This window comes from Prosopis cineraria, unplaced genomic scaffold (assembly GCF_029017545.1).
Source record: "Prosopis cineraria cultivar Desert tree isolate PC_DT_omini unplaced genomic scaffold, ASM2901754v1 PC648, whole genome shotgun sequence".
Lineage (NCBI taxonomy): Eukaryota > Viridiplantae > Streptophyta > Magnoliopsida > Fabales > Fabaceae > Prosopis > Prosopis cineraria.
This window is the reverse complement of record NW_026555973.1, coordinates 31,915-45,093: the sequence shown is the minus strand read 5'-3', so window position 1 is coordinate 45,093 and position 13,179 is coordinate 31,915. Positions and strand designations below refer to the sequence as shown.

The following is a 13,179-nucleotide window of genomic DNA, read 5'->3' as shown; positions in this document are numbered from 1 at the left end:
GGGGCGCACACACACATATGAAATAGTAGAATCACTTAAAGTATGAAACAAATAATCTGTCAATGTAAACCATAAGCTTTCAAAATAAGTTATAATCACTTAAAGTAATGAAACAAATAATCATGTAACCTTTATCTATATCCGTCCTATCCTTATTTCATTTTCAGATAAAATTAATTGTTTAATTACCTTATCTTTATTTTTAGTGAGATGATTAGAAATGGTTTATAATATGAATTTGATAATTTTGAGTGGAAATAGGATAGAGAGGGGGGTCAGCATTGGGCGGAAGCAAAGCAAGGATGAAACAAGAAGGGGTCTGGACTCAGAGGTGAAATGGAAGTAAGTGGGCACAAGATCCGAGAATAATGGCCCCCTTCTTGTTAAGAATACTTACCGTTAGGATAGGTTTTCCAGACTATGCACACAACATCCTAACAAGTAAAAATTGCTTTCTGTGTCTCGCGGGGTGAGGACTGTTTACGTGTTTGAGATCTTTCTGGCTATGGCATTACTGCCTTATTTGCACTGACTGACTCTCCCTTCTCCCTTCTCCATCCATTGTCCCGATTTCTAAGGTTTATTTAATGTCAGCATTTAGTTTGGACTCAAAACATAATGTTAGCCCATATGGCATTGTCTCCTATATCTATTTATATCTGCTTTGTAGATGCAGGACTCTGCCAGTATCCTCCTTTTTCTTTAACCTCACCCACTCTCCTCTGTTATGCCCACTCATGTCCTTTTGCCCCCGTAGATTAACATGAATCAACCCGTCACACATTTTTGAACACTCATGCCCCTGCTTGGCTACACCAATAAAGACACCAAGACAAAACCCAATAACGCATGGCGCTAAAATCTTCCCGAGCAATATTACTATTTTTCTGATGTGAAACCCCGTATTTGAGTACATGCACTGCACTCTTGTCCTTGTTCTGTTAATTACTTGTTAACAAAAGCGTAACATGGAGAGATGGACAAGCAATGTTGATCTGATTCAGTGACTGCCGAATATCTTCAGTGTCGTAAAGATAAATATATTCAAAACACTCATGATCATATTTTATTTTTTAATACATAGATAGCTTAAGTTCAAGCCTTCATTAACTAATGTATATATTTATATATTTTTCTTTTAACATGTTTTATCAAAATTAAAAAAAATCTTAAACCTCATTAACTCTATCTTAAAATTTAATAAGTTTCTACTTATGCCGCCAATAAGAGCAAATTAAAAAAAATTATTTTTAATAATTTTTCTAAATAAAATAAGGTAAAAAGGTAAACATGAATGTAAAAAATAATGAAGTGTCATATACAACAATAAATCTTATTCTACTAGGTGGGATAATAAAGTTTCATATAAATAGAATTAAAATTAACATTATCTCCTACCTTATAAATAGGACTAGGAGTGCTTTATTTTATTTACTACCATCGATTTCATATCCAATGATCCAATTGTGACTTTGGACTCCTCACTGATTAATGCTAGTCTTTTTGAGAAATTCTGCATCATTTATTTTGTTACATATGCAGCAAAGAATGAGGATACGGTTGGGGCCAACTCATAACTACAACAACAAACTATTCTCTTCAAATCATAATATGAGACATCTTTTAAAAAATTAAATAAATTTTATAATTTTTTACAACTATACCCTTACTTTATTTATTATTATTTTTTAAAAAATGATACATTAAATTTTTATTATCATCATCAAAGTACTTATACAGGATATTTAATGAGAGTATAAGTGAAAAGTTATAAATTTTTTTAAGAAATTAATATTTTAACTAATTTTTTTTTTACAATCATGAATTAATTATCAATATTCTGTATTGGGAGCATACAGCAGTGTGTATTTATTTCTTGTCTTATTTACATCTTTCTCAAAATCACTGTGCAAATGGGAGATTGATGGAAATTATTGATTAAATATGATTACAGTGCTTGCTATAAGGCGACCGTCCCCTTCCTTACCACATCATGAAACGGAGACGCAGGCGAATCTCCCACCATGTGCTTCACTAAACCAACTTCCTAAATCTGGTTAAAAAAAAAAAAAAGCCCACTTTCTAAATATTATGCCACCTAGCCGGTGCTGACAAACACGTTATCCCACGCCAGATGCAATTCTCTCATTAAGTTTTTTTAAAATAAAAATAATCAACCAAAGTGACGGCCCAATCATGCAAGCGTTGTACTGTGTAGCCTGCCCATTTTTGCAGGACCACGCTCAACTCTTCTTTACTCCTTCCTGATCACCACATCCTCTTCCACGTTGATATTTTCTCTACATCGCATCGGATTGCTGATTAACCCTGGGATGGTTTATTAATGCGGATAAGATATAGATTTCAAAGGAATAGAATACATTTTAAGATTTTTTTGGCCATGTTATTATTTTCAATATTTGCCGGATGAGAGATGAATTTTCAGGGAACGAGGAAGATCGGTGAAACAAGCGAGAAAGAATGGTGGAATAACAGCAAATCTTCTACTCTGGTACCCATTTTGTTTTACCTGTGCGTGAGAGAGTTGATTTGGTCACAACGCTGCAACACCTTCGTCACATTGGGGGATATAACACCCGCTTTAATTTCTTTCAAAGCCCTCAAACACGTGTCCGTAACTTAATTACACGCCATGGTGCATTCCTGCTCCTCTCACCCCCTACAATTAAACAAACAGTCATCAACCCATATCTTCACTATTCATGTGAGCTCATTTGTTTCCCCGTTTTCATCAGTTTTTCACCATGCTCACTCGGTCTTCTCCATCGAGTCCATTCCTTATTTTCAAATAAAATCCCACACCATCAATCGATAGATGTCTCAATTATGAAATGAAAAAAATGAGAAGAGGCAAAAAATAAAAAAATAAAAATTTGACAGCTATGTGAGGAAAAGACAATTCAGCACTGAATTAAATAGAACGGAAGGAAAAGAAAAGACAAATTGATGGAGGATATTAACGTCACGAGATAACAAATATAGTTAAAAAAATAAAAGAAAAAGAAAAAGGAGATACTGTCACTGACTTCACTTGTGCCTTGCAGGTTGTAGAGGAACGACCTGCAAAACATATCGCAGAGAAACAGAATCGAATATTTGGGAGGTTAAGGAAAAATGAACGCTAGAATTCTGTTATTCAAACCCTCTGTTCTTCACCATGGGAATTTACAATTCTAAGCAACCTTGCTTCTCCGTATAACCCGTACAAAGAGCAAAAGTAGGAGAATTCTACTAGTCCCTGACGATAAAGCAATCTGTACATCAAACAAAAGAGGAATTGAAATACCTAAACTAAACGTAAGAATAATGTCAGATAGTGGCATGATTGGATCGTTATCTTCTTTGTTGATGGCTGGGGAGAAGAGATTGTTTATGGCTTTAACTTAACCCACTCGTAGCGTCCTTCCAGGGGCACGTCGTTCACGACATCATAATTATACCTGCTCCGAATATTGGGGGATACAGATTTATGTTACTGTTGCTGGGGACTATTCATCCAGATGAAAGAAAATTAAGCCGTTCATTATATGAAATGAAATGCCATTGAAACGCGAATGAGCGACCAATTTTGGTTTAATCAACTTACTTCTCCGCAAACTGTTTTTGAATATCTTTCTCGGCGGCACCGAAGAATTCTTCCAGCTCCAATTCTGTTGGTCTTTTTTTCCCCGTGGATTTACGATGGGAATTCACCTCCGTTATGAGCTTCTCCTTCGGTTTCGCCGCCGACTCCATGCCTTCCGATTGGGTTCGGAGCTCGCTCGTAAGGCTCATGTCTCTCCTGCTTAACACAAGCGACGGAGACAATTATACAGAGTGCATAGGAATAACAGCTGTTGGTAGAATTTGTAGGATTTGAAATTGAGTTTTGAATAAACTTTTGGTGGAAGAATGACCAGATTTTAAACGGAAAGAATTATTAGATCCCGTTTATTTCATGCCTTTTCAATTCAAATAAATAACTGTTGAAAATTTGAACAAACGGAAGCAGTTAAAATTTAAATATATATCGACGTTTTAAAAACCTTTCGTCGCCGCCGCTGCAATTACACGTCGACGTTTCAACTTGAGCGCTCTCTACCTGCAAACACGTTCAACACGATGCATTCAATTTTGGTGAAAGAAGAAAGACTGAAAAAGACAAGCAATTATAGAGCGCAACAAATGGATGTCCAATAAAAAAACATTGAGAGCGAAAAAAAAAAAAAAGAATAACTGTCAAATGGTTCACGAGGTAACGGAAGCTCTCTACCTCCAGATCTAAGAAACTGATGCTCCCTTCGTCTTGCTCAGTGGATCCGTTGCTGGAACAACAAGAGTCCTGGAATTCATTGGTGTGGAGGCTGCTGCATCGTGCCTCTGACTCCGCCGGCGGCAATAGCGTTGTTTCTGATGGAGTAACGACCGGTCCCCTACTGTTGGGCTGAAGAAAGGACGATCCTGCAGAAAATTTGAGCTGTTCGTCGCTGCTAAGCTTCCTCCTCTTGCGCGTCATTGCAGACGAAGCTGCAGCTCCAACAGCTAACGCAGCCCGAGAGCCAGTGATCATACCCACTCGAGCCATCTCCATTACAGCGTTAAGGTGGGCAACTTTTGGGCACTTCCTCGTCATGTCTTTGAATGGTTACGCTTTCGTGATCTGGCTGGTGTAAAATAGGGGATGAGACGAGGGGAGATCAAGATGAATATGCGTGCGGGGTCGTGTGGCGAGACTAGGAAATTGTGATCATGAAGGGAGGGTTTGGATTGTGCAGTAGGTTTTTGTTAGTGGCGGTGGTGGTCCAGACTCTGCTAACAGAGACGGGGGAGGGTCGAAACGGGGAATTTGACGGCGCCGTTATTAAGAAGAAGCGAATAGAAGAGGGCCATGTAAGGACGCTGACGTTGGAATTAATGGGAGAGAAATGAAACAAGAAACGAGCTTCAAGCTCAGCCTAGCTTAGTCAATGCGGGCGAGGGATGTGGGAGAGAGGGAATCATTTATTTGGGTTGGAGTCCCGTTCGGTAAAGACTAAAGAGCCGGTCTTAAGCAAAATAATTGTGTACAGAACGGAATTACTGATATATCCTTCGTGTGACCACGGAAGCCCCAATTTGCCACCTTCCATGCTACCGGCGCCTCTCTTCCAATTCGTGCATCGCACCGCCGAATCAGCACACGACTATTTGACGTTTATCGCCCCGGCCCGTATTTTATTTTAACTCTCCGCTGCCCTCAATTTATCGCCCTTTCTCAATTTAATTTGTTTCGCCTTCAGGCTTCACCTTCAGAAAGTTTGACCACTCTTTTAAGTTAATGATGATTCTCTATTTGTTTCTGTACCACTCCTAAAACAGATGCAGTTGTTTGTATTTTAGTGTCTACCAGTATCTATGGTTCAATGATTAAGCACCTATTTATATGGGTGAACATTTCTATGTATGTACTCCAACAGTCTTATTAGTAGCATAATTGTTATAAAGTGATAATTTAATTTTATTTCTAGTACACTCAAAGAATAACGTTATTGAATTTCACTCATAATTTTTTTTTTCAAATGTTTCAAATGAATGATAATGAAGAGTATTTATGAATACTTGATGTCTTGAAGTGATAAAGCATCTTTAAAAGTTATAGGCAATATTGGCTCATAACCTCCATATTAATTCACAAACAACCTTATATTAATTTATGAATATCCTTATATTGATTCATAAACTTACATAGTTTAATAGCTTTCCATGAAAAAAAAAACATGTAGAGTTTTTTTAAAATACATTTCATTTTACTAAGTGACATCTTTTAATTTTATAACCCTTCAAATGTGCTTGTAGAATTTCAAGAGATATGAAGTTAGTAACTATAACTCTTTACATAACATTTCATAAAGATATTCCTTAAGTTGTAAGAATATGACTTTTTAAAAGGATGTGACTTTTTCAAAAGGCATGTCTTCGTTTTCAAAATATTCAAACAAAAATGATAGTTTTATGATTCACATATGGAGTGGAAGTAGCAGTGATGTGGGAAAAAGGGAGTGAACAGGGCACACATGGTCATTTAATCAAGGGCCATAACGGCTTAACAGTTAGGTAAGAGGGGAAATTAAATGTGGGATATGGGGAAGCCCCATACGGTGAATATACGCATGAGGCACATGTAGATGTAGGATTTACACGTGGATCGGGTAGATCCATCGGCAGACAATTATGGACCACTTTCATTATGGTCTTGGTTGTTGCCACCTCGCTCCTCCCTCTACGGACGTACTTTCTCATGCAACTCACTCATCCTCCTCTTCCCCTTTCCTTTTTTTCTTTTTTTAACTTTCCTCTCCGTGCATCCCTTGAGCTGTATATTCGCTATATATTATTAATTTCAATTTCAATTCAAATTCAAACTCCAACCTTTATACTGAAGCTATTCTTACAGCATTCTGTTAGATGTTGGGGATGGGGTGCGAACATTGAAGACACAGACAATAATCAATAATTACTTCGCGTGGAGCGAGGAACGTTAACAATATAATTTGATGTAGCATTTCTCACAAAATAATCAAAGCCATCCTTTAATTTTCCTTCCACTATAAGAAAATAGAGAACAAGAAAAAGACAATCCACTTTAAAGGTGCTAAATACTAGTTTGGAAGGCTTAGGCTTGTACACGTTTATTTATTGCATGTCAGTTGTATGGGGTGTGCGTTTTCATGCATTCTCATGTGTAGAGTGTGGACAGATCCCAAGTACCATGATCGATATGGATGCGGGATGCGAAACAAAAGTGTAAAACGACAAATTTCCACAAATAAAAAGAATTATATTTGACCTGTAAAAAAATTACTGGACAATAATTTGAAACGGGGTATATATAGTACTTGCTCAATCTGCTGGCAAACGCTGATATAAGAAACTGTATCTATGAACATATTTTTTTCTACACAGCCATTTGATATTTGATATCACTTGTGCATATTAAAATCAAACATGTGTTACAAGGTTTGAATCATTTAACTTTATTTAAAAGGTATAAAATTCATTCCGCTCAATCTAATTATTGAACACGAATTTTCAGTTGTGCAGGAAAAATAAATAAAATATCGGTTCCATCAATTTCATGGATTTGAAAATATCTTCAAAGGTCACAGACAAAGTTACTGGAAAATGAACGCGGACTTGTATCTCCTCAAATATTCGATTAGTGGGACACAGGGTCTTGAAAGTGGCAAATACAAAAAAAAAATTACATGCTTCACAGAGAAAGGTGCTACAAAAAAGAAATTTTATATGATACATGTAGTACAGATACAGGAAGAAGAAATTTTCATGATAAACACATATGAATTACGTAAAAGGGCTGCAAATGGAGCCAAAGGGAAGATGAAATTAAACTTTGATTTGGTGGGAAGCAAGAGACAAGTGAAAAACTTAATCATGTGTACTAGCAGTGGCAAGTTGAGCGAATGTTGGTACGTTTGGGTTCAACTAAAAGGCGACCTAGCATGATAATGCAAGCCTTGAAAACAAGGAGCGGGGGTGAATAAAGTGGAAGATTCCCGCGAGGATTAATAAAAGTGAATGGAAAAAGGCACATGCGCATGGTATCTAACCTCAGTTAAAGAGAGTGGGCACAGAAAGCTAGAAGGGAGCTCTATATTGGGTCGTTTCTTAGGGTTGGGTTCTTCTTCTCCATCGTGGCTACCACTGAAAACCTTTAATCTGAAAGTGCTTTTGCTATTCCTTTACTTCAAATTTTTCGCCTATAATTACAAAAGCTGAATGATTGATTAAAGGCAGCCATGGCCCCAACCCTTGGAATTTTCAGACCCTGCACCACAATCGCCACTCGTTACCTTTCTGCTTCCTAAACTTTCTTGTTTGTTCCTCTCAAACTTCACCCCCTTTACTTGTTCTTCTCTTCCGTTACGGATTCCTAAATACGGCAACTATCCTATATTACCCGCCGCAGTTTCTGATCTCGCCTCCATTGCTTTTTAGTTTACGCCTCCACTAATTTTTTCATCCACCTCTTCGGAAACAAAACAGGTCATAATTAAGATCTATACCATGAGATTCTTACAAGAATAAAAAACGCATTTAATTTTTTTTTACAGTATTTGTTGAATGAAATAAATAAATTAAGTAAAATGTAATGGTCACAATAATGCTGAAGTTAGCCAGTTATCAAGTTCAAAAATTGGATATACTTCACTAGTATAGATGACATCGTAAATTTGTTAGCAAGAAGGAGCGAGTGCAAACCAGTACGTTTATTTATTAAGTGTATTTTCAAATTATTATTTATTTATTTTATTTATAATCTGGTCAAGAGTAATACCAGACGATATACAGTTCTATGTGTGGCGCGGTCAATGGTGGTTAACAAGATCAATCTGTCGAACAATACCAACCAACAATTAACCACCGATTAAGTGACTGATGATAATGACGACTCATGATTGTAGGGCCAAACCTGCAAACAAAGGGCTGGTGGTGGTGGATCCAATGTCACGGAAAAGAAACTGACTGGAAGAAAAACCCAGCATTGAAGGAAAAGGGGGGGGGGGGCATAGTTGATTTATCATGGTCAATCGCGATCTTGAAAGGCCAAGGAGCTTTAAATCATGCATGATATACGCCTTTGATTTTTTTGGTGATGCTATAGAGTTGACACATAGAAGGAGGAGAGAGAGAAGCTAAAAGAGATCGAGGGGAAGATGGAAAGAAGAAGAAGAAAAGTGAAGGAAAAAGCAAAACGAAGAAGAATATCTCAAGAAGGGTTAGAGCAGTGTGTGCAAGTGAAAAGGGTCATTCATAAATTTCAGAAGCGAGAGGAGATCAGAGCTCTAGGCTGTGAATATATTTCTGAGAAGGGAGACTTCTTTCATTGCCAATACATGTTTCCTAGCATCTGAGAGTGCTGAAGTGGTCCTCTGATCTCTTCAAGTTTTTTCCTCCCAAAAGCACTGGTCTTCAACTTTTCCATTGGTAATGGAGATAACAGGACTCACTCATCATCTGGGACTGTCTTTTTTTTCCTGCCACACAGGCCCCTCGCCACTTTGAAAGGTGATGACTTTTGGCTTTTGCGGCTTACTCATTTTGCTTCTTTTTAAAGTCATGCACTCATAGGCAATTTTTGATTGCATGCACGGAAATGATCGATACTTTTCTCAGATTCCTATACATTAATAACTTTACTTAATCCTATTTCTCCAAAAAAAAAAAAATCATTCAGGTGATGCCGCGCGCATCTTTCATTCACCCAATAATCACCAAACACACTCATAAATGTCAAATTCTATATGAAATATATATCTTATTCTCTTGAATTTTAATTATCTTCTTGCGAGAATTGGAATGGAAAAAAGGGAAATATTATCCTAAATATACCGAACATCAACTATGGGAGAAAATATTAAGTATTGAAATTCGGGTATCTAAAGCCTTTCTTTGGCATATGTCTGAATCCAATTTCAGGCTCTTGTTTAAATGTTTAAACATGGGGATATTGAAACCGACACTGATGTCTGATTTATATTCAACAATAATCATGACAGTTTCGTAGTCATATATATATCTCTGTAATGCTTTCCACGCCAATGTGTAGCTAGCTGATTGGGATATTCTAGCGACTCGCCGACGTCCAAAATTTAGCGCCCGAGTGATTGCTAATCCAAGATATCGAAGCTGTCCCTGACATTCCCTTCAAATCAAAATAATTATAATATTTGGTGTCGAGACCATTTGTTTTATGGATACATATTCTATTATTATGTGAACTTTGTTCCTTTTGAATTTTGTAAGGTATATCCTTATGTAAAGAGGGGCGAGAGACGGGGCCCGGAGAAGATGTGAAAAGTAGCATGAAAGAAAAGAAAGATAAAGGTACAAAGAAAACAGGGAATGCATGATTGGGTCATCTTTACTTTTGTTCAATTGAAGGAACCTTTTCCCGTAGCCTTGTCCTTCTCTTGCCTTTTATCAACACGACCATTAACTATTCTCATCTCATTTTCAATAGTAGCTCGCTTTTCATGATTTTCTCTTTCAAATTAAAACATGATATGTTCTCAATGATTTATGTCCGGTAAAAATCTATATGCTGCCTTGTTGTCCGTTTGGTATCATGCAAATTAAAATTATCTGTTAAGATAGAAAAAGGAAAAATGACAAAAGATGGGGGTGACCAAGCTTCGAGTGTGGGTGTTATCCTATATATATACAGTACTGCAATATTGTGTCCGCGTTCTCCACGTCTTCATCAACATGCGGGAAGTGGACGATTTTTCATTGGAGGGATCTGTAAATGACTAAATATGTACTAATGCTCCGTGCAAGGGCAGAACCAAAATACAAGATTGGAGTTCAGTACCCAGTTCGAGATGAAATTAAGGTAAATAATTTAATAGACCTGCAACTAAATGATGGGGCTCTTGAAAAGCGGTTTGACTATATAAATCTAAGCAAAGGCAAGCTATGACAGTGGCAGGCAACCAGCTGATGAGAAGGATTCAAGATGAAAGCTATAAGCTAAGCCTATAACTTTCACCGTCTACTCGAGCTTGTTGCAGGAGATAACTCCTAGAAAATAGCCAAGCGTCATAATGGCACATGCAGCGTCATTTCCAAAATGGGCATCTTAATGGGTGGTCCTAATGATAATGAAGGAAAGAGGAGAGAAAAGGCCGAGGCAGTGCGTTATAGCTTCATAAATGATATTAACCGAGACAAAAAATGGAAGAATAGAAGAAGGTGAAGGAGGTAAGTAATTAACCCCACGGGAGATAAGACCAAGAAGCCTCAAGTTACTCTTTTTTTAAAAAAAAAGAAAAAAGAAAAATCTGTGGTCCATTTACAGATAAGAGGTGCGGTAGGGGGGGATATCCCTTGATTGTTTGGAAGCAATAACACATTACCTACCGGCTTTTCAGTCAGTGTCCAAACTGGCCACAATGCAGAGACAGGGAAAGAAGAAATAAAGAAAAGTGGAAAACCTGACCAGAAAGCACACAAATCCATAGCTCCACTCCGCGGGAGGGCCAAAAATTGTAGGAGGTGGAGCAGCCAGATAGGATGCATTGGACTTTTGTGAACTCAATTCATAATGACGAATGTGATGGCCCAACCTGGCCCCTGATTTTGGGACTAAGGAACCTAGACGCTGACGAAACTTCTAAAGACAGAACTTGTACTCCTAAGCTCTGGAGTCGCTGAATCCTGCTAGTAACTCATTCGGAACATGGATTAATGAGTTTGGGCCGCGAGTGTGATCATCTGTTAATGGCAATGACATACACGCACCCCGTTGTGAGGCGCGTGCATGTGTAGAAGAGGATAGGTAGAAGAGGATGTGACATAGAGCAATTGATACATAATGGAGATATTCTACGGAGACAGTGGCATGATCAGAAAAGGGTTCACAGGGACACGTTAACGTGCTCTCAGATGGAGTGTCACCGTCAACCCGACGAAAACCGTAAGCGCTGTCCCCATTTGGAGCGAGGCTCTCGCCTTCCTCCACGTGGTGTGGACCTTCCAGTTGTGCAGAAGGCAAAGCTGCATTCTGATTGACTCCATTTTAAAGAGAATCAAATGACCCCTCCTTCTTTTTTTCATTTTTCATTTTTTTTTAATAAATAGAGAGAAGGGAATGGTTGAATGTAGACAAAACGGGCGGGTGATGATTAGGAAAGGGGAAGCGTGAGGCTGCGTCGGATTCCAAGCCGGAGGTGATGGCCCGCATTTTATGGGGGCGGGGCTAATAAAATCTCAACCGAAACCCAAAATCTTGAGCTCTTATTAGAGCCTCCAAATTGTCGCTTAGTGCATTCAGTTTCCGGCGATCTGTAGTAGGGTAGAATCAAAGAATGGGAGATGCGATGCCTAGAATGGTACCGTTTCATTTCGTTAATTTTCTGGGAATTTGGTCTAGGCGATTCCAAAGGCTGAGCTTTGGTGTTTAGTGTCTCCAATGCTCCCCTCTTGCGTACGACATCCTCTCATCACTTCTTTATCAATCAACTAGCTCTCCCGTTCACATCATCATTCCCTTCCTAGTTCTGAAATTCTTCCTTGGGGGCTCATCACCACGACTGTAAATTTAATCTCTTTACTGTTTGCATAGTGACATGACACCGCATTAAAGCTCTGCGCTTGCATGACTGTAAGACATTCCCTCAATTGTACGTTATCTCTGAATCCGACCCCACCTAGTGGGATAAAGGCTTGTTGTTGTTGTTGTTGTACGTTATCTCTGAATCGTTATTATTCAACAGTACAGAATGCGATGCACATTCTACAGGACGTGTCAGAATCAATTAGGAAACGGTGAGATGAGATGAGAAATCAGAACTGTGGTTCTGGTTCAGAGGAACCGTGACGATTTTTGCAAAATTAGCAGGGGAGTCTCCTTGCTAAAAATAGCCCTCTGCCGTCCGCTTATATCGACCGGAGAAATATTCTCCAGTTTCTAACAATCAGGCGGACTACTTAAAAGATTAATCGCGGTAGAGTGGATGGCTAATAATTCTCCTTCGCCCCTGTTAACATTTTGTTTTTTTAGCTCCAGATAAATTAAATTTATAATTTTTAACCCAAGATAAGTGTCTAAGAAATATTCGTGCTTTTCTTAACTCGTTTCTAACTCACAATTAGAATAATAAAAATTTTTTAAAGCTAAATCATTTTTCAACCTTGTGCTTAGATTTTAAAAAACAATGGTTTGATATACGAGAAATTTTTTTTTTTTTAGAAATTGAAATAGTGCACTTCTTTTTAAAATGGAAGAATGACATATAAATCCTCTAAATAATAATTTTGTCTTGCAAAGTGTGATAGTAACTATGAAGTCTCAAAGAATTTTTTTAAAATTAAATTTCTGTATGAAATGATTTTAATACCCCTCTATGCTGTAGAAAGTTTTGATTTTTAAAATTGTTTTAATTATATGTGAAACCAAACTTATCAGTGATGTAAAATTAGTTGAACTTTACTGATATAAAGTTATAATTTTTTAAATTATTTTAATAATGGTAGAATCAAACTTATAAATATTTATATCAAACCTATGAATTATATAAAATTTGTTAGACTTTACTGATTAAAGAAAATTATTGATAGAAGTTGTAATTTCTTAAATCTTCTTATTCATTAGTAGAACCAAACTTGTGAATATTTATA

General features: G+C 37.5%; 1 protein-coding gene across 1 annotated transcript; it reads right to left on the bottom strand.

Annotated features, from left to right (window-relative positions):
* Positions 1-3,125: 3,125 nt before the first annotated feature.
* LOC129297897 (cyclin-dependent kinase inhibitor 7-like) lies at positions 3,126-5,006 on the bottom strand. Its single transcript, XM_054936241.1, has 4 exons — positions 4,274-5,006; positions 4,047-4,102; positions 3,608-3,802; positions 3,126-3,461 (listed from the first exon to the last, which is right to left on the bottom strand). The coding sequence occupies exons 1-4, from the start codon at positions 4,631-4,633 to the stop codon at positions 3,392-3,394; spliced, it is 681 nt and encodes a 226-aa protein (XP_054792216.1). The 5' UTR covers positions 4,634-5,006; the 3' UTR covers positions 3,126-3,391.
* Between the last annotated feature and the right edge of the window lie 8,173 nt (positions 5,007-13,179).